Source organism: Pelecanus crispus, chromosome 3, assembly GCF_030463565.1.
Source record: "Pelecanus crispus isolate bPelCri1 chromosome 3, bPelCri1.pri, whole genome shotgun sequence".
NCBI lineage: Eukaryota > Metazoa > Chordata > Aves > Pelecaniformes > Pelecanidae > Pelecanus > Pelecanus crispus.
This window is the reverse complement of record NC_134645.1, coordinates 34,128,894-34,155,895: the sequence shown is the minus strand read 5'-3', so window position 1 is coordinate 34,155,895 and position 27,002 is coordinate 34,128,894. Positions and strand designations below refer to the sequence as shown.

Sequence of the window (27,002 nt, the reverse complement as noted above, 5' to 3'; positions counted from 1 at the left end):
TGTACTAGGAAATGAAGACTGTAATTGCCATACTGGAAGAGCTTTTTGCTATGCAGTTTAATAACTTTCTCATAGCAGCGTCCCTTCTGACGCAACGTGATTCAGAGATGAATCATGCCAAGCAAATGGTGTCTTCATCATCACATAACGAACTTGACCACACGGTTAGTGCTTATTATTGGCAGACACGCTAGGATTTGAGCCCTACAGTGTAAAACATTAGGAATTATGTATCTGGTAAAGCTTGGGCCTCTTCATTAAACATCATGGGGATGTTTACGGTCTCTTTCTTACTCTGCAGATCACAGCAGAGGCCCAACTTTTTCAGCACAAGGTTTCTCTTTGCTTGTAATAATGAATTAGACTGAAATTCTTTCCACGTAGCTCTGCTCTGCAGGACAGCTTATGACAGAAACAGTAAGTCCAATACTGTTTGTCCTTAGCTGGCACTCGACCAAGGCACACATATTTAGCCTTGATAATCTTTTCCTCATGAAACAGTTTCCCCAGCCATGTAATAATTTCTGTCACTCTTTTCTGACCTCTCTCCAACTTCTAATTTTTCCACCTGATACTGAGGTAGCAAAAGGAATTTGCGATCTCAGCTGCCACCCACATCATTAGGAAAAAAACCACGGAATGACAGAAGTACAGAGACAGGGGTCATTGACTGTGCAGGGTAGCAACAACAAATGAAATATTTATTTACAAAAATACAGGGTGCAGAAATTAAATAGCATTTTAAAGGTTTTAAAACCTGCAAAATACTGAAGAATACTCTACGTGTAATGTTTTTCTCCTGTAGTAATTTTTTTCTGAGGCACCATCATACAATAAATGAGCTTTAAAAAACAAGTTATCTTAAAATCAAACCACCGCTCTAAGATCATTAATATCTAGGTATAGCATTGCCTTGCACCTCATTTACAATATGAGCCACCATTCCCTATTTTAATATATCTTATGCATACAGACTCTGTCAGTGAAGGAGCAGAAGAGCGCGGTATTGCATCTATATGAACATGCTTTATGATTATGACCTAAGACAGCAAGCAAATCTTCTCAAATATGTTACTAGCTATCCTCATATCTATAGACATACTTTTCAATGTAAGGTTATTTGTACTGCACTTTTAGGGCTCCAAGGAATCCTGGGGTTTCTGCCCACTAGCATATTTAATTGTTACAATAACAGCAGTTCTTGATAACGAACTTTTGATTGTTTAGTTTAGTTTGGAGTAAGAAGTTGCCTGAGAAGATTTGCTTCTTTTACAGTTTTGGTGTTCTAGCTGATGCTTTTTTCAAGATGTACTTCTTACAGATGCATCAAATTGAGTAATTGAGTGACCAGTATTGTTACAGTCTGGTCTTAAAATCTGTGTGTCCATTTACTGGTTGTGAAGTGACAGAAACTTTGTGTTACTAAGATAAGAAATTCTCTAACCTAAGGTAAGAGGGATTGTTTTTTTCTACATATGGGGGATAGCCTGCTCTTCTGAACACCCAGTGCTAAAAACAAATATTACCATTAAGAGAAAGGGATTTCGGTACATCAACCAAACAGGAGTATGCAGATTTCTAGCATCCTAAACTCTTAATCTGAAAAATTTGTAAAAGAATCTAAAACATAGTCAGTGATCTAGGACTTGAACTACTCATGCTAAGCATTAGATCAGTGTAGTTTGGGTGGATACAGTAATTGTCATGTGGAGGTTAACATCCCAGAGGAGACTTGTGGTGGAACATGTCATGTTGGACACGCAGAAGAAAAGCAGACTGTTTATGGAGGGTCCGTGACTCACCCATCTGGGGCCCTGTGGTGTCTGCAGAGGTTTGAGCCCATATACCCCACAGATATTAGCTAGCACTGAGTAACTTTAAAGATTGAGAGCACCCTCCCACGAATATCCTCAGAGGACATCTCTAGCGTAGAAAAAACATATTCAAAATAGTATGTAGAAGCATCAGTGTGCAAATGATATATATTTAAGAGGATGTAATAAATGCTCATTTGTCTTTATTTTTAAATTTGACTGAAAGACAAGCCAACAAAAGATAATTTCAGTTTTTCATTCCTGCCCATGTTAAAACCTGCCCTGCTTTTGGGCCTTGACCAACGTTTGAAAGCGTGGCTTAGCTTTCTTAGAGGCACAAGCACTGTGAAGATGGGACTTCAAACTCTTCTTCCCACTACGCCATCTACCGCAAATACAACATCAATATATTTTTATTGTTGCCACGTTCACTGCGGCTCCCAAAGGTGGAAGAGAATAACCAGCAGAAAATAAACCTGCCTGGGCTTTGCTGGGTTTGAGCTTTTCAAGGGGTATTGTCTCATTTTGGCTGAGATAGGCTTTCCCAAGATATGGAAACGTGAGGCCACGGATCAGTGCCTGGGTGGTGGTGACCCCGAGAAAGTGCCTCTGAAGGCCGCAACAGCCCGTGGAGAGGCCGCCAGGGCCTCGCTGGGCTTTGCTCGCCACTGGAAGGAGCAGCAGCCCGGCGCCTGAGACCCACGGACCTCCCCAGGCCTGAGGGAGAGGACGAACCCCAGCAGACCTCTCTGCTTTTTTTTTTTTTTTTTTTTTTTTTTTTTTAATTCTGTCGCTTGTTCAGTGAAAATAAAAACGGGCAGATCCTGTCAGCTCTATGGAGGCACCTACGGCGCCTCTACAGGCCCGCGGCCCCGCCCCGGAAACCGCCGCTCGCCTGCCCGGAACCTGTAGAGCCGGAACTCAGGTTCCGCAGTGTGGGGGCCGGGCCGGAGGGTGCTACCGTGTGGGTTCTGGGGAAGATGGCGGCCGCCGTGGCGGGCCCACGTGGACACGGGGCTGCGGTGGGCGAGGAAGCGGACAGCGGTAACGGGCGCTGCTTCCCCAACGGGAGCGGGAAGGGGCGGGAGCGGGAAGGGGTCTGGGTCCCCCTCTGCTCGGACGGGCTTCTAAGGCCTTCCCGGCCCCCGCCGTGGGCTGCCTCCGGCCCCGGCGGCCGCTCTGCTCTGCCCGGTCCGAGCCCGCCGGTGGGTCCGAGCCTCTCCTTCCTCCCCTCCGGAGCCTGGGCCGAGGGTTGGAGCTGGTTGGCGCCGGGCGGCGGGAGCTAAGGCCCCGCTCCAGCCGCCTGCCGAAGCCCCTTCCCGGTGTGGTGCCTTTCCCGCGGTGCCTGGTGGTGTGCCTGCTCCCCGCCCGCCGGCCCTGTCCTCCCTGCGCTCTCGCTTTTGGGTTTTGTTTTTTTCCTCTACTTAGCCTGCGGAGTACCGACAACAGCTCGTTTACTCCCTGGGCCCACCGAAGTAACTCTCGCTGCCGTGTGCCTCTGGGGTACCCCTTTCTTGGGGGGAGCGGGGTGATTGGGCAGAGCTGGACGAGCTCCCGGGTGCGATGGGCTATGTGTCTGCCTGTCCGAGACCGGGATCTGCTTCCTGCTCCGAAGGAAACCCGTGAGATATGCCCATTACAGTAATCCAGCAGGAGAGCACAGAGTATAAACACGCTCATAGTCCATCCTTTATACGTGGTTCTCCACTCATTCTTGCCTCTTCATGTGTTGTGAGGGTATACCCAACTAGTTGCAATTGTTTCTTAATTATATCATGTAATTTTTTTTGGTTTGGTTTTTTTTTTTCTTTATTCTGGGAGGAATCAAGGTTGTGGCCATTTGGAGCTGTAGCTCACAGTGGTTCTGTTTGGCTTGAGGGTCGAAACTGAACCCAAGGGGAAGCGTTGTGTGGGAGCTTCTTTCAGAGCTCATTTCTGAATGATTGCTATTTTTAACTGTATGTGTCTGCACCTAGATCACAGAGCAAATTTAGAAGAATAAAGTATGGAGATGTATATTCCCACCCTCCCCCCCACCCCCAAATTAGGACTTTTTATATTAAATCTATACCAGGCTTCAATCTTTGCAATTCAGAATAGACCCCCAGGCCCTAGTTCTGATAAAGTTAATTTAGTTTAAATTACTTTGAAGTATCTATGCTTTAGCTTATGCTGTTGACAGATCCTCTGATGTATTAAAGAATGAGTCATGGCTGGTTGTTGAAGCCTTGTTCATCTTCCTGTAACTGTTGAAAGCAAAATGTTGTTGGTATTATCTGCCATTATCCTCCTGTTTTATTGGCAGAAGATTTTATGGAAAGGAGACTAATACATGCTTTTGCAATTTTCCTTTTTATAAGTCTGATCTGTTTTTTATGGCTAGCTGTAGAAATTGGTCATAAGTAGCGTGTGGAATTCAGGTTTGGACTTTTGGTAGCTGTTAGCTTTTGTATGTATAAAAAGTCACAAGTAGGGGTTAATTCCTTGTCTAAAAGCTAGGTAGCAATATTCTAGCATGGACAAGGCTTAGGGATGAAAACTTGACAATTTGCTTTACATGTAGGAACCAGGATGTTGTGATGCACCTACTTCTTTACATGCAATGGTTTGAATTTTTTTAAAAACTTGGAAATCAGGATATGGGGACGTACCGATATCATGAAAAGGATGTCTTTAGTAGTTTCTGAATGTGTTGAACACATATGCCACTTCTAAATTTCCAACTTACAGTAAGGACTGTTGAAAAAAACTCCGTAATTTACCTGGTGTTGAGTGTGACGCAACACTGTGTTCACCTTGGTGGTAGTAAAAATCATACTGATGTACATAATGAGCAAGTATTCAGTAAGTATTTCTCTTCGACATTTGTGATGTAAACGTATAATCTTGCTTCTTTCCATGATGATAACTAAATGTTCTCTGAGCCTATAGACGTGCCTGGGCATTAGAGGCTTTGTTCTAAATTGGTTAATGCCACTGTTTTGCTGCTACACTGGGGTTTTTTGCTCGTTCAAAAAGGCACATGGAGAAGGCAGAGTAATGAGTTAGTCTAGCAACAGAGTGTATGTTTAAGTAATTAAATAGGCAATTGATCAATAAGGAATATCATTAATAGCTGTCTGCATGGTTTTACGGAAAACAGATCTTGTGAAGCAGTCCTGACTTTATTCTCTTAATGATTTGGTTGATCATGGGATATAGTATTGCTTGCAAAGTAAAGCACTTGTCTCAGTAGTACTTAACATTGTGATTTTAAAGTACTCTTTTTAAAGTAGTGTGAGAGTGGTAGATGGATGAAAGCCAGTCAGCTGGTATCTCACAGTTGGTGGGGAGTTGTCCTCTTGCTGGTGGGACTGCTGAGGTGTCAGAAACCAGCCTTCTCCTGTCCAGCACTTGATTTGCGGCCTTGACAGTTGTATATATGATAATTAATTTAAGCCTTTAGGGTGGCACAAATATTAGTGGAAGGGTAGTTAGTAGTGGCAGGACACTTGTATGCTGTGCTCTTGCTTACGCGATAAAGTGGGTCCACTGAAATAACCAGATGTATTTTAGCACCCCTAAACTTGCAGCCCATGTCATTCTACTTAATCATCCACATCGTTAAAGACTTTATTTTTACTGTTTGACCCACTGAACAGACTAATGAGGGAAGTGGTAGATTCCTCATGTGTTTGATTTGCTGTATAGTTGGTTGTTCTCTCCTCTCTTGCTGTTGCTTGATTCCAAACTTCAGTATTTTAATTCCTCCTTTTTTGTTTTGAAGGGGGCATAGGGTAAGGAAACTTGAATTTGGGGATGTTTTATTTGTGTATCTAGAACTTGAGCAATTACTTATACCAGAAAAGTTCAGTGCCTCTGGTTTCTTTTGAGCTACCTGACAAGTGTCTTGATTCTGTATTTCATAAAGCAGTCTCCCCTCTGTCTTCATTATGCTTAGGTAATCGTATTTTTGCTGGCATGATTTTCTTGAGCAGATTTTGCTTTCGTGTAAAAAATGCCCCCCTACCTTCAATTTAATCCACGTGGCTGTTTGCATTTAAACACTAGGTGTCACTATTGCAGTTTGTATGTAAGTATGTACATTCATACCTATATACCTACGTATGTGTCTGTGCATTTATAAATCATAATTTTTGAACTGGAAAAGACATTTTCCAAACTTACCACTTCTAAATATCAAAATATTTATTAATAATAATCATAAAAATATTAACTAGTGGTAGATATCCAAGGCTGCCTTTTCCCTTTTACCCAACCTCTTAAATCACTTTAAATCATCACTGGTATGAGCAAGCACTTGCACTGGATACCTTCTAAAAAATTCATCATGGTGGTGTATGCGTGCTTGAGGAACTAATTGTAACAGCAGTAGTACATGGCCATGAACTCGGATAACGTTTGCATAGGGATCAAATTACACTAGTGATGGATCCTTACTAGAAACAGAACTCCTAATACTTCTTTTTGTTCCTTTTTTTTTTTTACCCGTAGATTCTGAGTTAAGCTCAGGACTTCCAGAAGACAGCTACTCTTCAGGAGGTGAAGCCCTGGACGGTGATGATGAAGATGAAACGGCAGCCATTGGCAATGCGGTTCAAGAGGCAACGAGCTCCAAAGCTGGCCCAGGTGCAGGCTGGGCAGATGCCATGGCAAAAGTGCTCAACAAAAAGATTCCACAGAATAAGTCCACCATCTTGGCCAAGAATAAAAAACTGGAGAAGGAGAGAGAAAAGGAAAAACAAGAAAGGCTGGAGAAGAGGATGAAGGTGAGAAAAAGATGCAGTATTTTGTTGTGCAATCACAGTCAGATAGGAATATGTACAAGATTCCCTCAGCAGGGATTTGGGAGAGTGCTCTGAGACTGTCTCAGTTTTGGAATCTCTCCTCCACAGTAATCTCAAGTAGCTTCAATTTTTTTACTTTCCAGATGGTCCTGCTCTAGGGCTTTTTCCCTTACTGCTTTTTCTGGGCCATCAGGCAGGCTGATCTTTGGCAGCGGGACTGTTCCAGTCTGTCAGCTTAAGGTGTTTTTGTTGTTGAGAGGGTGAAAGCAGCTCCTTCAAGCTTAGTTTTCGAATTGCTGTTGTTAATTTGGGTTATAATTCACTTCTGTCGGCATTACGGGTTGAAATAGTTCTCCCTTATTGAAAGTGAAAGGGAGAAAGAGAAGAAAACTGCTTTCATTTAAATTGTGCTGCAACTTCCAAAATCAAAGGCCTCTAGTTTGAGATTGCAGTAATCATTGATGTGGTTGTGAATCATTATTTGCTCCCCTCGATGATTTTCCTGGTAGGAGTTTTTTATTACACTGTCCGTGCCCTAAATTGCTTCTGTTTCTGAAACTGTTATGAAGAAAACAAAACTGTGTTGGCAATTAAGTCACTTGTTTGTGTGTCTTTAGTGGAACTTTTAATTCCAGGCTGTGATTGATTTACCTTCAGGCTAAAAATACATTAATAGTTCTAATGTCTCATCTTACCAGTTCTGTTTCAGTCGGATAACCAGGTTATCCACCTGGCAGTCTGGGACATGCTGTGGTTAGGCCACGGCCTGCCTTTTAAATACAGAGGGCTTCAGTATGGCATCTGCTCAGTTATGGTTGTCCTAAATACCTGTTCTCATCCAGTAAATACATGGGAGTACTGCAAAGCAGGGATGGGCTGCAGGTCCCCAAACTCACTTGTTTACCCTTAGAAAAACTTGAGAACAGTCTGTCTTCTATTAATTTCTTGCTGATGGAAGCTAGAATAGGGCAGCCCTTTTGATAAGAGGCCAAAACATGATCATAAACTCACAAATTCTTAGTAGTCTGCCTGGAATTATAAAGATAAGGACTCCAAAATTCTGTGAAAGACTTCTTGCATGAAAGGGACTTTCATTTGCAACATCACCAGGCCTAGAACAGTGTTAAAATTGTTAAAAAGGGAAAAAAAATATTTTGTTACCTTACTGCTGAAGCAGAGGCTGGAGAAGTACAATGTTCTATTGTAGCAGAAGTAAAGTGGGTGGTGTTGTGGCCCCTGGTAATGGGAAAGCGGGCCAGTTTGCTTTTGAAACAGAGTGCCTTAAAAAAAAGAAGACAAAAATCAGTGTTGTACACAGGATTTGTTCTCTGGCGGGCACTGGATGCTGTTCTTGGCATTTGAGTTCTGCCCATTGTAGTCTTTGCTGTGCATCAAGGCAGTCACAAAGCTGTACCATGATTAATTCAGCAGGGGACGTCAAATTCCCAAGGCTCAAAATGAGACATGCCTGTCTTCATAGACCCAAGATTTTATTATGTATACATTTCCCTGTGATCAACTTGTGAAGTCTTGGAGTTGAAAATAATTTCCTTGTCTGTAGCAGTGAGTGTGAAAGCATTTTGAGTTTTTCTAGACTCTTTTTGCTTGTCCTGAGCCAGAGGCATTGCTCTAGTGCAACTCTTTTCTAGTTTTTGCTACAGAAGGCAAATGATTGAGATTTGACTGTGGGCCCTGGTGTGTCAATGCAAGAGACTTGCCTCAGACCTGTTGTCCAGCCCCATAATGGAGCTCCCCTTACCCTCAAACCAAACCGAGCTTTGTTGATCTATCTTTTTTTTTCCTCCTGCTACATATTGTATCAGCGTATGCTGCATTCTTAAATGATCCATGTTGTTTCACCTAACAATATTTATAATGCAGCTCGATAAAAAGCGGGAGTGGGAAATGATGTGCCGAGTGAAGCCAGATGTTGTCAAAGACCGAGACACAGAAAGAAATCTTCAGAGAATTGCCACGAGGTAAGAGTTTTTCTGAGTGCTTTCCTTAAATATAGGTATATCAGAAAGAGGAAAAGGGGAAGAAGAGGCCTGCGCAGGTATTCTGTTTCCAGTCAGATTGAACTCTTAAGAAGTGACTAGGAGGAGCTGAGTGATTTATATAAAAGTCTGCATTGTACAGTGTCAAGTTCAACAAAAGATTTCGGAAGCTTTACAAAAGAGTAAGAATTTAGATGAGAATGTAATGTTTGCTTAACAGAAGTGCTTTGTTGGATCCTCTCATTTTGTTAATTTAATGCTTTAAAAATGTAGCACAGTTGTTTCTACTACTCTGTTTTTTCCTCCTTTGCAGAGGATTCGCCAGATCCATGGCTGTTAGTTGCCTGTTCTGCGTTGCAGTAGTTTGGTGTCACAGAACTAGTTGAATACCTTGATGTGCTGTCTGTATCTGTCTCCTTACTCATTCCTCTGCCTTGTCCCCCTACTTCAGCTGCTCTTAAGATCTTGCCTGAGGAATTTAATAGCTGACTGTAGGATGAGTAATATGCTTCTGGGAATGAAACATGCTCTTGCACTGATCTCAGTGCCATGATACCATGCTTACTTTGGGGTCTGAATAGTTGTGGATTTGTTACTGGTTCCTAGCAGTAAGTGCGAAGGAAAAGTGAAAATTGAAAGTCTCATATGTTGCAGTAAATGTTACTTCTTAAAAGAATTGAGGTTCTAAGTAACCATTTTGGGGAGCTAGCAGCCATCCAGCATCTGCACTGTTTAGTTGCTGTGGTAGAGGTTCATTTCTGTAAAAGGAACTTGAGTTAAAAACTTTCTTCTGTTGTTTTTTGCCCCCATCCCAGAGGTGTTGTACAATTATTTAATGCTGTCAGGACGCACCAAAAGAATGTTGATGAGAAGGTGAAGAAAGCTGGGAGCTCTGACAGGCAGCGTGCTAAACTGCTGTCATCTGTTTCAAAGAAAGATTTCATCAATGTTTTAAGAAACATGGACAGTGCTAAAGGAAGCAAGAATCCTGCTGGAAAGGCCACGAGAAGTAAACAGGTAGGCTTCATCTACGAGAAAAAATGCATACAAGATACCTTCGCAGTACAATTACTGTCCATTAATGTGCCTGCTCTTCAGAACAACTGTGATCCAAATGCCTGTGATTTTTTGAGACTGCTTAGGAAGGGAGCAAGTAGCTCTTGGCCTGTTTTCCTTGTGTTTTGAGTATCAAGGTACAAAACACTGGAAGCTCTTCTGATGAGACATAAAGCCTTGTGTGGATATAACTTGTTTCAGCTGTGTGTTTAAAAAAGAATATGAAAAACTGGATTTTATCTTGGATTTTGCACCAACCATGGAACAAACCGCTATATTTTAGTGGGTTGTGACATTTAGAAGTTGGCCAATAGTAGTTATCAGCTCTTTAAAATTGTTAAAGACATGGGGGCTCTTCATCTTACATGGTGTATTAGACTGTACTACTTACGTGTACCCATGGTTTTGGGCATTTCAAACTCACTTGTTCTGGATGACTGTGGTATCTGGAACTGAAGGGCTTTGCCATACAAGTGAATACCGTAAGAGAAATAAACTGGGACATATTAAACATTATATGTGGGCTTTTCTTTCCCTAATTCTGTGTGTGTGTGTGTTAGGCTGATGCGGCTTTATTACTGTTACGATGTTTTGGAAAGAAGCATTTTAACACGTTCCACTTTTTCCAAACGTGCCTAAGAGAGACAGAGTGTAGTTGGACTCGTCCCACTCTTCATCAGTTCTTTCAACTCACCAAGTAGCTCAGGGTTGAAAACAAGTTGCTCAGGCGTACTCTTTCTTGTATTTCAGAAGCTGCACGTTTTTGAAGCGTATTTGTGTTCAGGTTTGAACTTTGTGCTTGGTAGTGGGTGGAATACTTCTGTTGGCCCAGACTCACAGCAGTTAACTAAGTGCTTTTCTGTGCCAGGAAGAAATACTTTAATCAGTTGGGAGACAACAGTTTGTCATATGTTTTTTGTTTGTGTGCACTTGGGGAGCATGCTGAAACGCTGCCTGGCATGAAGAGCTCATACAATTTTCATGCAAGTGTAATATTAAAGTATTTTTTAAATTCTTTGGATAATGAGAACAATTTAGCTTGGTGCTGACACTTTATTTCTCCTTAAATAATTCCAGCTTGCTTCTTTGGGTGGGGGGGCATGTGTGTGTGTGGTTTTTTTGTTTGAGGTTTGGTGTGTGGGTTGTTTTTTTTTTTTTTTTTTTTTTCCCTTCTCCCCTGGAATAGCAGAACAACATCGGAGTGATAGCAGTGCCAACTACTATTGTAGTAGGCATTGAATCAATAGCTGAGCAAAAGCTAAGACCTTTTTCTTTGTGTCAGATTGTAGCAGGGCACTTTTCTTAATTACTAGGTCAGAAAACATACATTGCAAATGTTTCTATACTATTAAAAAAGTCTTTATTTTGGCAGCATCAATAACAGCATATTTCCATTAAAGTGCTCCGGAGATGCTTTAGATGCTGGCTGGTTAGTGTCTGGTTTGGGTATTGATATTGGTGCTGCTTTCACATTGCTTGTGAAAAAAAACTTCAAATTTTGGAGTTTTCATTAATATAAGGCTATACTTGTAGGTTTGGTTTTTTTTGTCTGGGGAGGGGCGTTGGGTTTTTTAGTTGGTTTGTTTTGAATAGCAGTGTCTGCCTGGATAGACCACCCCCGCCCTCCCTCCCTCGTTGCATTTGCTTCAGTGACTCTCCATTCAGTACTGAACCAAACTCTTCAATAACTCATTTTCAAGCTGTTCTTAATCTGCCTTATTTTCTCTCGAGAATGTATCTTACCCATTTAGCAGGCTCCCATCCTCGTAGTTGTTGATGCTTGAGGTTGAGGCCAAAATCTGATCTTCAGTCTCCTCCTCAGAATTACAGACATTTAGCCACTGAACAGTACTGCTGGCCTCCATTGTCATACCTCTGCTTCTTGGTCTTTGAGGGTTTTTCAGAGGGTAGTAAGCAAGGATGAGGATTTTGGGTGGTGAATTCCTTGGAGCAGGAGTTTGGTAGATTGTTTGTGCCATCTGAAAGCTTTTGTTTGTTTTGTGTTGGTTTTTGGTTCTGTTTTGTTTGGGTTTTTTTTGTAGCAGCCTGCTTTCTTTTTAGCAAGTGAGAGTATGGCATGTATTTAACTTTTAAAAAAGAGGGGCGAAATATATTTATTTATCTCAGCAGAAACAATGGAAGAGATGCCTATCCCAAACTCCAGGCACTCTACCATCAATTAAAATGCAGTTCAGAACAATAAAAAAACTACCCCACCCACATAAAACAAGCAGTCAGCCAGAAAAATAGTAGAATAAAGTTTTTCCAGTGAAAGCAAACCTTTCTTGACTCAAGCTTTGTGCTATGAAAGGAGACTTCGCTATATTTGTGAGAATGGGCAAATGCTTTTTCTTACTCTGCGGTGGTTTTTGAATGCAAGATTTGCTGCCATATTTTTGAAAGTTTGGTGGTTTCTTCCAAATGCCAGGGATTGTTGAAGAAACCCCGTATAAATCTCTGTTGTGGCTATTTGGTCAGGTGTATGTATGTGTGAGAAAAATAAATTAAATGCTCTATAAAGGCCCATCTGTAGCAGTGGGTTTTCACAGTAGCACAATCACTTAAAAAAGTTTGTTCTCTATTTCCATCAGCTTTGTGCCTTGATGGGAAGGACAGGTAACCTGTGCCCTGTGAGAACATTTTTATAGCCTTGTATACTTTTAGCCACTGGCCTAAATGTGCCTTGGTGTACACACACCCGAAATAGCTGTGAAAGAAAGACTGTAAGGCTGTGAAAATTTTCCTGTGCCATGTGAAACTAGCCCTTCTTGGTGTTTTGTGTGCCCACATGGGAGTAATTACTTTTCTGAGCTGAAGCCAAAAGCTTTGCCTTTCATATCATTAGCTGTTTATCAAAGTATTTCTTAATCCTTACTGAGCCAGATGACTTGTGTAATATTTTTCCCTGTTTTTTTCCAAGGTACGGTACATGATGCCTCTGGGTAAGATCATCTAATTTCCCTCCCCTCACCACCTTATCTGAAAACCTTGCAATGTGGGAGAGAAATGTAATAATTTTGTTTTTTTTAAAAGACCTGCTTGTTTGTTTGTTTGGGTGGTTTATGTAAGTTCTGGGGTGGGGTTTTTGGGAAGCATTTATTGGGTGATAGGAGAGCTTTCAATCTTGTTCAACACACTCCTCACAGACCGGATCTTCATTTCACTATGTGTTGGTTGTATCTTGCAGCTTCCCACCTGTAAGATACTATAAGAAACATTATTAAACTACAGGTTTAAAAAAGGTACATATCAGAGATGCTGTCTTTCCAGCCTTAGAGGCTGAAGTCATATTTATGTTTATAGAAGAAATACAGAAGCAGGTAGTGGCAGTAAAGGATTCCTTGCAGAAATCCTTTGTTTTGTTTAGGTCCTTCAGAAATTTCTGGGTGCTCTTAAGATTATGGGTTAGGGAAGTACCTTTGCTTCCAGGGTGGAGTGAAATTTCTGATCTCTTAGGGCTGCACAGACATGTTGGCTGATGTAGGGAATCACATGAGGTCTTGAAATCTTAATTGTAAGCAAACAAAGAAATTCAGAGTTAATGTTCCCAGAGCAGCTTCAACTCTTCTGACTTGCTGCATGTCAGTTACAACAGGGTTGTTCAGTACTAGAAGCTCTTGTCTTGACTTTCTCCTTGTCACTTGTGCTACTCCCTCTAAAGCATTATTAGATGGTAAAACGTTTGCTAGTGACATATAAATAACTGGCATGAAAGTTACAAATATTCTTTGTGACAAGCATAACCTGCACTCATCAACCTTTAATTTTGAATTAGGCCTTTGTAGCATGGTTTTCTGAATCACCTATCCTTAAACTCAGAAGTTTTCTTACACCAGATCTGGTTCAGAGCATTTCAATGGTGGAAGTGAGAGCAGGATTTCCTGGTCTACTTCAGTAACCATGATCCAAATTCTGCAAGGTAATTTTTCTACGTGACTTGGAGGTACAATTTGCTTCCTGTGTTATGTTGGCGTCTGGAAAAAAATGGTGTATTGGTCTCAAAATAGTACCTATTCTAAAAAAAATTATTGATGGGAAGGAAGATGAGCAGAGAATACAACTTCTGTTTCATATCAGCTCTTGCTCATATGGGACTTGAAATAAAATCCTTTTCCAGAAAAGTTCCTTCTGCCTGAAGGCATTTTATAAATGCCTATAGTGTTTGGTAAGTAATTCATAAACACAGTGATTAGAGTCAGGTTTGCTATAGATTTTTCTTTTGTTAATAAGACTTTTAATATTCATAAATATTTTGATTTTAAGCAGTAGTTTGAAGATTGTTCAGGGGCAGGAGGAGTACCACGCTTCTGACTTTGACTGTTGTTCTCGCTGGGACACAAGAAGTGGCGTGGGAGCTTTCATTTTTCAAGTTAGATGAGGATATAAATGTGCTTTCCATCTTAAAAGTTAGAGCTGTTTAAAACCTGTGAGAGTGACTGCGTCCTTCTTCTTGCAGCTGCATAAGTACTGGCCATTGGCATGTTCTGCTTTTTTCCACAGTGCAAAAATGGGGAGGGGAAACAAAAAAAGATTCTTTTCATTAATATACCTGTTTGGAGGGAGAGTAGTCTGAACAATTGCTTCAACCGGCTGTAGGAAATAGTTTATTTCTGAAGTATGGATGAAGGCATAGAAGACTTCTAGAAATTTGGTAAGGTGCATCAACACCTTTTAATCTTGAAAGGAAGCTTTTTTTCTTAGGTGATAATGACATGGCAGAGCAGCTGTTGTGTGCTAGTTTTACAGAACTAATTGAAGGAGTAACCAGGCGTGCATGTATTCCAGCAGATTTGAGGGGGCAGCCAAGTATTAATTTAGTTCAGCTGCAGTGAGAGTATATGTGTTCTCCCAATTTTAATAAATGTCTTCCCATCACATGCACAGAAACTTTTAATTTGGATTCCTTTATAAATCGTGCATTTGTATCTGTTTTTTCCCAAATGCGTGTACACTTTCTTGAAGGTCACCTTGTATGTGTTTGGAGCTGATGCTTTTAATGTAGTTTTTTGGTTTCGTACCAAAAGCTTGCTGACTACCTAATTGTGTACTGTATTCTTAGGGATAAATACAGTGTAGCCTGCCACCAGTTTGCTGTATCCTAAATTCCTTATGTTCTTTAAGGCAAAGGGTTCTTGTGCAATATTAGAAGTTGTTTGATGGTGACATTTTTCATTTAAATCTGTTTACAGGAAGATGTATTGACTTACCCAGTTTGGGTCATCAGCAAGGTTAGGTTTTTAAGATGTACAAGCTCTGTTCCCTATCTGTTGCCATAGCTGGTAACACACATCTGTGTTGACGAAAACCTACATTCCCATGTTAATAATTGAATGTGTATTTGATTGATAGATGTCAAGAATTTGACACTGTGAGTTCAAGTAAGAGGATTAAGGGCTGTGTGATGGCTGTATTTCACTAGGTTCACCCTTTTTCCTTGTTTTTTTTCCTCAGATTTCCCTTTCTGCTCTCTTTTTCAGATACTTGATCAGAAGTCAGGAAGGGAAAAAGACTGTGATTTTTGTACTCTGTTTCCATCAACCTCTTTTTTAAATCCTCTTACATGTTCCTGACAGCTTCTTTTCCCCTGCATCTGAGGGCCAAGCATGCAGCCCAGCATCCGGGTGCCTAATGCGAGAGCAGCCATGACAAGTGCTCGCAAAAAAAGACCAGTTCCCTGTTTGTCATCACGAGTCACGTACGGTCTAGTTTAATGCTGTCTTCTAAGATGCAGATAGTATGTGATCAGTGAGGACAGATATTTTAAGACAATTTGGATACTAAATGTCTGTCGTATCTAGTTAGGTGATGACCTCAGGTTTGGGGAGGGCAGTCCTCCAGATGTTTATAACTTAGCCAGATCTGGGAAAGTGTTCATGGAGATGGCAAAAGACACGTTCCCAGCTCCAAAATAGATCCTTAACTGATTTTTAAGTTCAAAAAGAATGAATGATGCAAGGTTTTAGTGGATGCCTGTAGGAAATGTCTCTTTCTTTCCTCCTCAGAGCTGTAGACAAAATATTTTAAGTTTGTCTTTCTGTGAAAAGGGATGAAATGATTTTAGTTGAAACATGGGGAAAGCCTTCAGCATGAAGCAGTTGAAGTTTGGTAAGTTTTGTAAGTGAATATAAACAGGGACTTGTGATTGAAATGTCACGCAATACTGAGATGGCTCCATCTGTCATATTTGAGACTAACTTGCCTTGCTATTTGATTATTAGTGCACAGGATACTATGATGGTGTTCTGTTTTCCCAGAAGATGTTGCAAGGCTTTTTTTTTCAGTAAAACTATGTCTAAAACAACCACATTTGAAAAACTTGTGGTATACATCTTCTTTTGATCTTCCTGTAAATATACAAAGCACAAAAAGTCAAATCCTATTAGACTTTTATCTGGTAAATTGAGTTGGAAGCCTTATAAAAGCAGCTCTCCACTTTTGGCTTTGTTCGTAACTCTTATAGGCAGGGCAATGTACTTAGAGAAAAATATATCTAAACATTTCATAAAGTTTTATAAAAAAATGTTTTCTGGAAGTAAGAAAGATTGGGTGGAGTTTGTCTATCTGAACCAGTTTGTTTCCCCCATCTAAGCATTTTCTATTGGAAATTATCTTGAAAAGTGATTCCCTTACTTTGAAGTTTTATTAAGGTATAAAATGTTCTGATTTTCAGAGTGTTGAACTAGCAGATGTGTATTATAAATGACCTCTGTGGGCACCTACTCATCTGTTTATCTTGGTAGACTTCAGGAGTGGTGGGTCAAACTGCTTCCAGCTTCCAATGGTTAGAGGGTTGCTGAATTCAGTATATTTTTTTCCTGTGGGAAAATCTGGCAAGTTTTTAATGAGTGTTTCTGAAATTTACTGAAAGTTTAGAAAATACATTTTTTTTTTTTTTTAACCTGCTATTATTACAAATGATACTAAGGCTGTCTTCTTGGAAAGATCTGACCTCTTTTCCGTTTGTTGCTGAACCCTGGACAGTGTTATGCATGTGGTCTGTGTCATTTCTTCTCCATCTGCAGGCGTTGGGAAAACCCATGCAGAAACGCAGGAGGAGATGGAAGGGTCAGAAATGCAGAGGAAGGGTAGCCAGATGGTTAAGATAAGGGATTGGGATCGCCGGCTGTTTACATATTCCCTCTTCAGGTTTAAACTGCTTTTAGAAAGCAGCCAGGGAGTGTTGAGGGGTATGGTCTGTTCCTTAATGAGTTTGCCACTCACCCATGACAGTGTGAGGGAGATTACAGGAATATAAAATCAAAGAGACTTGGATTTGCAGACATTTAGGATATGTTGCAAAAGCCATTTAAGTAAAAGCAGGAGCAATGAGGGAAGGGAGATATAGCCAGACAAGCTGCTTAGTAGTCATAAAAACGTCAGTATTTCATATTTAGTAATAAAAATACACAAAAGCTATTTCTTTGCGGTATTTTTTTTCTCCCCCTCCTTGCATCATAGTTTTTTGGATCTCTGTACTTGTTTCAGGACTCAAATGTAAGTGGAAATCCTGAGTCAGGAAGAGGAGGCTTTTTATTAGCCCTACTTCTTCCTCATCAGCTACTCTGTGAGATGATTTCTTAAGTGCTGGAAGTGAAGGACTTGGTCATCACTGTAGCCTTCGTTGTTTGAGACAAACTTTTGGGACTCACTCTGTTATGCCTCCTGCTGAATCATAATGAAAAACAGCAGATGATTTCAGCATCATTTGTAGGAAATAATCTGAGTCACATTCAGATTATTCAAAAATCTGCAAGCTGCTAATTTAATCTAAAAAAGGATCAAAAAATACTCCAAACAGCTGTGGGCCTGCATGTTTCCTTGCTGTGCCAACAGGCAAGCTTTTATAAAAACCTGCAGAAAATTTTAGGTACCCAGCTGAGATGGTGCATAAGTGGGTGACATCTGAGAAAAATCTGTTGTGACTTGAAAATGTTTGTCTAAAGTAGCCTATTGAAAGACCATTAGTACTTGACTTCTGAGGGATAGCACATTGAAGGCCTTGGTTTTGACCGGATGCTTTTTACTAGGCACTCTTGCTGTATCTGCATATTTTCCAGGTACAACTGGGTGGTTTGGGAACTGTGCAACTTGCAACAAGGATGTTGTGGATCTGGGTAATGTTTAGGCTGATCTTTAAACTCCATTATGCCTTCATTACTGCAGGAAATACACATTAAGAAATGTAGGACCAGCTAAGAAGTCTTTTTTATCACTTGTGAAAAGTTCTGTGGCATTTCTTTCAGGGTGGAAATTCCAGGTATCTAGAAAAGTTCTTTCTTCCTTTATTTTGAATCCCATCCAAACAGAAAAATTCTTCGTTCATTATTTTCCTTTTAGGAATAATGATGGAAGCTGGTAAGGAGTCGTCCATATAAGTTTGCTCTTGGTAATTAACCAATATGCTTTTTGGTACAAAATGAACAATATTTTGCAGACTGGTTACCTGAGGGTCATGATTAGCTAACATGAAAAGCTATTCTTTCTGATGGACAGCATTGTCTTTTCCAAGTCAGAATTATGATTCAGCTACTTTGAATACCGTAACTTGCCATACACATGTTTGAGAAGCAATGAAAGTGTAACACGTGTTGCTTTAAATAAAAAAGTCTTGATCATATATTGTTTTCGACCACAGTACTCATTGGGTCTTTATGTCAAAAATTAATTGATCTCGGTGCTGTGCAGTCTTTGCTCTAAGGATTCTGTCGTTCAAGTAGATGAAACATGAAAGCTGTGTGGAGACTTACAGATGAAGAAGAAAGGGTAGGAGTAACAGGTGAATACTAAGATGGTAGTGGGCAGTATGGTAATTTCACTGTCAGTGGTATAACTGCTGATAAACAGGCGTTGCAGATGTGAAGGTAAAAGCATATAGATGAGGGTGATGAAGCGGTTTTGTTTTTACAGGAGGAAAAAACAAACATGACTGAAAAGGAGCAGTGATGGCATACTGAAAGAGTATACTGTCTGGAAACTTTCTGCCCTGAAAAGTTCATGTGTTGCATGATAACCTAATACAGGGAATGTGTTATTTTGCTCTTTCCAGGTATATTATCTGTAAAAAATTTGCAGTCTACTTTGAGCTAATTTTTATTTGGTACCTACTTAAAAATGCTTACTTGTGGGCCTTTGTTTCTTTTTTATGTCAGTGGAGTGTTTTGGCCTGACAGTTGGAAAGACAGCAATGTAATTAGTTGATATTCAGGACATCGTCATTTTGCCTTGTATTTTACAGAACATGAGTTACAAATTACAGAATATATTCCACAAGGGGAATTGTTAGTATGGGTAAAGGTAACAGTTCATACTGGTGTTGTAACTTAACTATAAGATTGTTTCATTAGGTGAGGATTATTTTCAGGTGAGTTTTTGTTTGATGAGTTTTTATTTTCTGTGAGTAGCTCCTGGGTGTAGCATGTCCATGCTGTTTATCATCTCATTACAACGTGTAAAGGGAATCTCGATGCCAGTATGGCCAGACGTTGTCTTGCAGCAGTGTGTGGTAAAATTCCTTGTGCAGCAGCAGGATTACCAAGACAGCTGCTATCAGAGCTGGAGCACAGCATGGGCTGAGGAGTTCCAGAGCATCCTGTATGCAGAAGGGCCCTGTGTTACACTTGAATTCTTAAAATATTTTTGCTTTTTCTGACAGAAATACTGATTTATAAGGTTTCTGATGAACTAAGGCTGAGGAAATCTGTTCTCTCGTAAGCTCTTTCTGTGATTCTTCTTTGCAACTGAGCATTTAATAACAATACTAGTGATTTTTCTTCTTTGCTTAAGTCCAGATGAATGCTTGTTTTTAGAAATTCTGTAATTCAGTTCTGACCCTTCTAAGGTTGGGGCATGTTTAAGTCTCTGCATGCCAACCCAAAGCATTCCTTCTCATTCACACATCCCCAGTTCTAGTAAACTCCAGAGGAGGATGTGAGGATGGGGAGATTCCTCATGCAGGTCATTAAGCTCTGGGTGGTCTTCTGGCTGTGCTTAAAAGGAAAATTTGTTGTGCTTGTAGTAATAATTCCAGTGCGTTACTTGGAGAGAAGTTTGAACAGGAACAGCAGGTTTCAAAACACACCATAAAAAGAATATCATTCTTAGATTTATTTACAAGAAATGCCAGTGCAGATTCTGGTGTGCACAAGAGACCTTGTAGTCTGAGTAAATCTCCTATGCCACTGTTGATATCCGCAATATAGTGTCACTTCAAATATACCAAGGCAATTTCGTTCAGTCGCTCTAATTTCTCATTAAGAGAGAGGATGCAAATGGGTATTGAATTACTCTCACCCTAAGGAATAAATGATTGGGCAGAATTATGCTGCAGCAGAATAGACTTATATTGTGCAGCTTGCATGTTGTGCATGCTCGAAAATGCTTCCCAAAGTCAGTACGAGTTGCTCTGAGTCTTAAGCTCAGAAGTTCAAGATAGAAGCTGTACAGGATATATTCTCAGTTTCCAGATCTGTGGGTTTTTTGTCTGTTTGGGATCAGGAGTACGTAGGAACCTTTCTTATAGTCAAGATGTCACTGTAATTCAAATTAGTTAAAGTTGCAAGCAGCACTGATGATTAAACCCAAGTAGCATTTTTCTGTTAAAAATCATTATGTTTTCTGCTTATATTGCTGCTTTAGATAACTGCAGCTACATTTTTCTTTATTTCCTTGCAGCCTAGAGGAAACTTATTTTCTTAGCCTGTGAGCTTGGATATTCCTGAAAACAAATTTAGAAGTGATTATGCTGGTGTTCTTTGTTTTGCATTCCCTCCCCCGCTTCAACCAAGTGATTTTTTTTCTTTTTCTCTTTTTTTTTCTTAAATGGAGATTTAACACACCTCGGTGTATGCCTATGCTGGGTGTTTTTGAGCTAGGTTTAAACCAAGTTGCTTGGGGATGAGGAACAGAATAGCAGCAGTCATTCAGAGCAAGATGCATGCTGGCAGGGAAGGTAATTGTCAGATGTATGTGAGAATGTGTTCTGGCAGTTATGCTTTTTAACTTCTTCGTCATGACAAAAGCCTCCCTGTATTCCAAGGTCTCAGATGTTTGTGTTGAGCAACACAGAGGAACCTGGGGAGGCAGTTCAAATTAATTAGACATGTTAGAATTGTTTTCTCAGGGCTTAAAGTTGTTGCTTGAGAGGTATTTATATTAGAAATTCCTTCCCTGACAGGTACAAATAAACGTTTATTGTATGTGATGGTAAAGAGAGATGCCCCTGCAAGCTCTGGCATTTCATCTCGTACATGGACCAAAGGCGTGGGAGCCCAGTGTGCTGATTGTAATTCCTAGGTCTGAAAAATGTTCATTTGTTAATACCCTGTAGTGACTGTCTTCTGGACACAGGCTGTAGGGGAATGTCTATGGTGAGGTAGGTATGTTTGCTGTTTTGCAGATGCAGAAACTGGGCTATGTTCAAGTGACATGAGCTGGTGTAAAGCAGAGTGAAATGCTGTCTTTAATCTACACTCTGATTTCAAGACATGTCTTTTAATGCTGTTAGTTACCGATAAGCATTATGGGACTTTGGTCTGCTTATACATAGCATTCTGAAAAGCTCTGGCAAACTTTCCAGCTCTGGTTTTAGGATATTGCTGTGCCAGTAAAGCAACAGATGCAAATTACAACATCCTGTAACTTGACTGAATTTAATTCCCTTAAGCTTTCAAAGGAAGTAGGCCTTGAACTAAGGCACTCGTTTGCAGACCGAAGCAGCTATGTGCAGTTACAAGCATCCTGCTGCTGCATCTGACAACTTCAGAAGGGGTAGAGAGGATTGATCTCCCACCTGAGTGGCAGTGAAGTCTGCCACAACTCCAGTGTTGAGTTTGGCAGGTCCCAGTTGAAGATATTTACTGTAATGTCATTTACCAAGAGTGAATTACGTAGCTCCAAATTATTGCAGTGGTAAAGAAATGAACCAAACCACCGAGATTTCTAACTTGATCTTGATCATATGGGTGCTGATGATGCCATGGGGCTTTCATAGACCAATTCCTCCAAAGCATCCAGGAGGCAATTCCAGCTCAGATCCTGCAAGGGATGGCTGTTTGTTCTAGGTGACAGACCCAAACTTTGTTGTTTGGTGCATGGTTGGTTTTACTAGGACTTGGCTAAGAATTTCAGTTCATCTTGTCCTGGTGCACATATTAGAGGGTATGTCTTCAATACAGAATTAGTTTTGGAAGTATGTCCCCACTACAGAGCCCTTCTTGTGTCAGACTTGAGCTAATGCTGTGATAGCTTAGGCGGCACACTAAGCAGGCAAGATGGTGTTATTTGTATGATCTCTTTTCAATGGGATGATCGGTCTGGTCCAGCAAATAAGTATCTGCACTAGAGTAACCACACTGCACATTTTGGTCTGTCTTATTTCAGCTCACGATAACAAGGGCATCACCGTGTACCAGTGACTCCTGAGATACTTTACTAACTGCTGTGTCTCGGACCTTTTGAAATAGGTTGCCACACCTTCAGGCAAAGAACAAACCCATTCAAATGTGTGTACAAAAAAACGGGAGGGGGGAAAAAAGCAACACCAGAATTTTTCACTCCTTGCCTTACTGAAGGATCCACTTTATGCAGCGTTACACACTAATGTTTATATAGCCTGCTTTGTTTTCATTTGGGGATGTTCAAAGAGGACTTCAGTGTTGTAGTGAAATGTGGGAGATTTGGATGAACAGCTGACTGGAAGTTCAAAAGCGGTTGTATAGAATGAAAGATGGTTTATTTTCCATGTGCCAAGAATCAGTTTCTTTTTATTTAGATGAAACCAGATTATGGCATTGAAAACCCAAGTGTATTAACATTCTTACATAAAGCAAGTTGGGAAGCAATGTTACAGTTGAACCAATTGTTAATTATACAAATAGTCTTGCTGCGTATTTTCTTAAGAGTCCAGGAATGTTTTGTGATACAATAGACTTGGAGTTTTTATTCTTAGGGTAAAATAGAGCAGTAAATGAGTTAGGAATGAAGATACTAAACACGGGGGGTTTTTTGCACTTGGGAGCATGCTTAAAATTGATTAAATATTTGCTTTCAAGCATTTAATCTTCATCTTTGAGGCACAGACATGCTACCGCTGTCTGTCGTCTTAGGGCTTGTTGTAAAACTCTATTCAAACCTTTGTGGTGCCTTACATAGTGGGTAATGCCATGGAGGATCAGCATCCCTCTTTTGTTGAGGTCCTGCTTTTGTTCTGTTGTTCACTTGACATAGCCAGAAAGAAGGGCTAATGATTGCTGAATAGTAGCTTGTGATGAATTTGAGCATTGGACTTTTCAAACCCTGAGCCTTTCACTGTCATTGCTGACAATAATCTACTGCTTCTGTGCTGTTTAAAAAACAAAACAAAACAAAAAATCCCTGTTCTGTGTATCTGGGGGAAAAAAGTAATCTGTTGGTTTTATTATTATTGAAAAAATAAGAAAATTGGATTGTTTTGTAAGGAAGATGGGATTTTTCCATTTAGGTATCTCAAATTTTACTCTGTGCAAACAGTGATTTATAAAAGCTCTGGGATTAAAAAAGAAAAAGCTTGGTGACTTCTGTAAGCTTTTCAACCTTTCTCTACTCTTCAAAGGTAAACATATAAAACAATTGAAATAAAGTTTAAAAGGCGGGGAGGGGCGGGGGGTGTGGTGCGGGGAAGCTACCCTCTCCTTGGGTCCCAGAACAGAGTACCTGTGTTTTGCACTAATACAGATTATTCCCATGTGAACATCTTAAGGTCTGTCTAGGGACCTATTTTATCTTAACTCTCTAATTCCAGGTAATTGATTACCCTGTCTGAGATCATTTCAGGCTTTCCTGGGTATAGCCTGAAGTGAATTGCTGCAAGAGTGGAAAGAGGTTAGGAGGCACTACCCTGGGGAAAAGGGGGATTGTTGGGATGGGAGAGTTACTCTTAGCAGTAGGCATTAATGAAAGCAACTGTGAAGACAAGGAAAAAAAAATACCCTAAACAAAACACAGTGCAAGCATCTTGAGGAACAGCTGTAGAGTTTCTCTTTATTTGAACTGGGCCCTGGGAGATTCCTTTTGGGAATGAAAGTGTTAAGACTTGTTATCCTATTTTTGTGAAAGTTATCTTTCAAAAAGAACTGCAGGAGAAGTCACATTTAGCAGTTCCGCTTTGGTTACCTATTAAAAATACACATCTTGTTTGGCAGACTCTTTGCACTCAAATAACTTCTGTTGGTGTGATATGATGTGTTAGCTTCACAGTGATGAACCTGCATTCTTTATTCCTCATTTCTCCTGCTATTAAATTCTTTATGCTGCTCTCTCCCAAAGATTGCACAGACATCAGCTTAAATGTGCTGTGGTTCTATGTCACATATTCCTAGATGTATGACAAGGAAGAGGCATGAACAAATGTCTACAGTGATCATATGCTTACTGCGGGTTTTGCATCTAGTACGCAAAGCTGCATCTGCAGAGGATGCTGTAACAGATGACCCCCATCCACCCTACAGTATCAGGAGGTGGTAGTTACTTAAACTAGGGTGAGTCAGTTGAAGTCTGTCCTTTTGAGCAGGGGAATGGGAAAAGCACACCTGAGATGCCTGTATTAACTTTTGTTTCGAAGACCCTGCAAAAGTAAATTACTGTTTTCAGTGCCCCTGATTCCACTTTGGTAGGATAATTTTTTGCTTGTCTACTGGATACTGAGCCATGTTGTCCACTTAGAAGTATTTTTCTGCTAAGGCTGAAACCACCGACATCCCCCTTCAATACATTGAACAGTTTTTAGTATTTTCCTTCAGTAAGAATGTAGTAGTAGCTTCAAGCTGTTCTTCAAAACTGTTGCCACAGGATGGGGCTGTTGCACTGCCCAAATATGATCCGTCACTTAGAACAACAGCAACCAAGCACTGTTTTCAGTGCTGACCTAAAACTACACTCCTGTCGCATTTCTTTATTATTAACCGGTCCGTGTAGTGTGGCCTCAGTTTATCCACTTTCAAGAGGTAGGAAATTTGGAATAAGGTGTTGTTAGCTTGCTGAGTGTAGATCAACTTTGTTTCTTTTAGAGGCAGCTTTGTACCATATGACAAGCCCAGGTAGTGAGGTAATAATCCACATAAAGGGGATTTGGTTCAAGTATCGCCGAATGTGTTGAATATTAAATTTGGGGGGGTTTAAGCCTTTATTAAATCCATATTTGTGTTTTAGAAATGTGCCAAGAAGTGTTCTAATGAAGCAGCACCTGGGGGGTTAATAAATGATATCATGAATCCATTCTGATCGCCAAGAAAGATTTTAATAAAGGAAGCCATGCCCAGGGTTGACTGTTTCATCCATGAGGAATAATTGTTTCGTTTTCATATTGCTTTTATTGGTTGGTTAAAACAAGTTTACTTATTAGCATCATGTCATGTATGATTGTCCTGCATATTTCTGTGTATCATCTGCATGAAGAGCTAGGCCTCAGTAGCTCTGCCAAGGCAAATTGTAAGAGTGCGAGAGGTGTTATTTTGATTGCATGAAGAGCTTCTGTCTTTTACTGCCTTTCACATTCATCTCATCTCCCTCTGTTCCCTCTTCTCCTCCCCTCAAACATTCAGGGTGAAGTGAAGTCTGAAGAGGAGCCAGAATGGAATATTCTGCGTGATGACTTCATGATGGGAGCATCTATGAAAGACTGGGACAAGGAAAGCGATGGAGAGGACAATACTGAACAAGGAAGTGGTCTGAAACAAGATGATGAGAGTGACTGAATGAAACTGAAAACCATTCAAGATAATGTTTTATCTCCTTAGCTTTGGATAAAAAGTCAGTCAGCATTCTGTGAATGTACAACACTTGGAGGATATCTCTTTTAAAAAAAAAACAAAACAAAACCAAAAGACTTGCAGAACTTCGGAGTGTTTTCTCCTCTGTGTCAAACTTTTATTTAATATAGCTTCATTTGCTATACTGAAGTCTTGAAATATTTTCCAAAACATGTATAATTTTCAACATATTTCCAAAACATTTTGTACAGTCAAAATAGTGGCACCTGCCCAATAAAAGAAAGATTTTTGCCAAGGTCATTAAAAGTTTATACATTAGTCATGGCAATTGATGTATTAGTGTGCTGCATTTCCAAATCAGTGTTGCACTTCGAAAAGTTGTTAGCAATTCGCAATAGAAATGGCTTACAATAAACACAGAAATGCCGTCACCTTGTAAAGTTATCGGGCTCCTATAGAGTCTTTACTACTTTGGCCAGGAATGGTTTTGTAGATAATAAAGAAAAGTAACCATTAATGTGATAGTTCTGGTCTTGGAGCATTAGTTTGATTGGAGACAACTCTGGAAACATAATTGTAAAAAGAGAGACTTGACCCTACTGATTGGCTTTTATATATTTTTTCTAATATACATAAAAATATATATACATACATATGTATGGTTTTTCCATTGCAAGTCTGAAGTTGTATGAGCTAAGAGACTGGTAGGAGAGGGAAGGACAGTCCTTGCTATTGTTTTTGTTGGAGGAGGGAGGGCTTTGCTAGCAATACTGCATAAATTGTATTCAGTGTTGCTTCTTTTGCAGTTCTGGTGTTCTGGGCTTTTCCAGTAAGGAGCCGAACCTCTGAGATATATCCTGTGGGTTTAGTTAGCTATAATGCTAATTCCTCAGGTCTGTAAAGGGTCAAACAAAAGCCCTTCCTCTTAGGTGTGTACTGTTAACAGTACCAAATTCTGGAAAACATGTCAGTGTAACACTATTGGCTTTATTTAAGCTACAGCAATTTCTCCTAATTAGTAGTTCGGTTGCAAAGGTGCAGTTCAGTTGCAAAAGTGCAGAAGCTAACATACATAATAAGAATATATTCTATATAAGCATATGCATGCAGAAAGAAGTGCATTGTGATTAAGGTGTTTTAAATGAGAGGCTGGGGTTGAATTCTGCTGCCTTCACTGTTCCAGACTGGCTGGCTGATGCGGTGTTGTTTGTTTAACTTTGCTATCGCATTTCCCCATTCGCTATGTGAAGAAAATGCCTTGGGGCCTATTAATTGATACGTAAAATACAATAGTACTATTCGGTCTGTTTCTACAGATGTCTTGCATACAAACCTTTCTTTGTACCTGCTTATATACAAAATATGATTAGGAGCGACTTTCAAATTTTCAGTCTTCAGCATTGAAATCTGTGGTAGGACAGTGGATTTAGATTTTGCTAATGAAGACATTGAGGAGGGAAGAGGGGATTGAACTTTGTATATACTGCGGGTTAAAAAATGTTCATACAAAGTGGCAGAGAAACCCATCCTAACAATTGGCAATGGTTGTTATGCCTAGCCTATTCATCTGGTATATATTGTAGCATAATTCTTTGAGGAGAACTC

General features: G+C 40.2%; 1 protein-coding gene across 1 annotated transcript; it reads left to right on the top strand.

Annotated features, from left to right (window-relative positions):
* The first annotated feature begins 2,791 nt into the window (after positions 1–2,791).
* RRP15 (ribosomal RNA processing 15 homolog) lies at positions 2,792–25,382 on the top strand. The gene is made up of 5 exons (XM_075708207.1): positions 2,792–2,858; positions 6,309–6,583; positions 8,483–8,580; positions 9,414–9,615; positions 25,230–25,382. Exons 1-5 carry the CDS (start codon positions 2,795–2,797, stop codon positions 25,380–25,382), a joined length of 792 nt encoding a protein of 263 aa, XP_075564322.1. The 5' UTR covers positions 2,792–2,794.
* Positions 25,383–27,002: the final 1,620 nt, after the last annotated feature.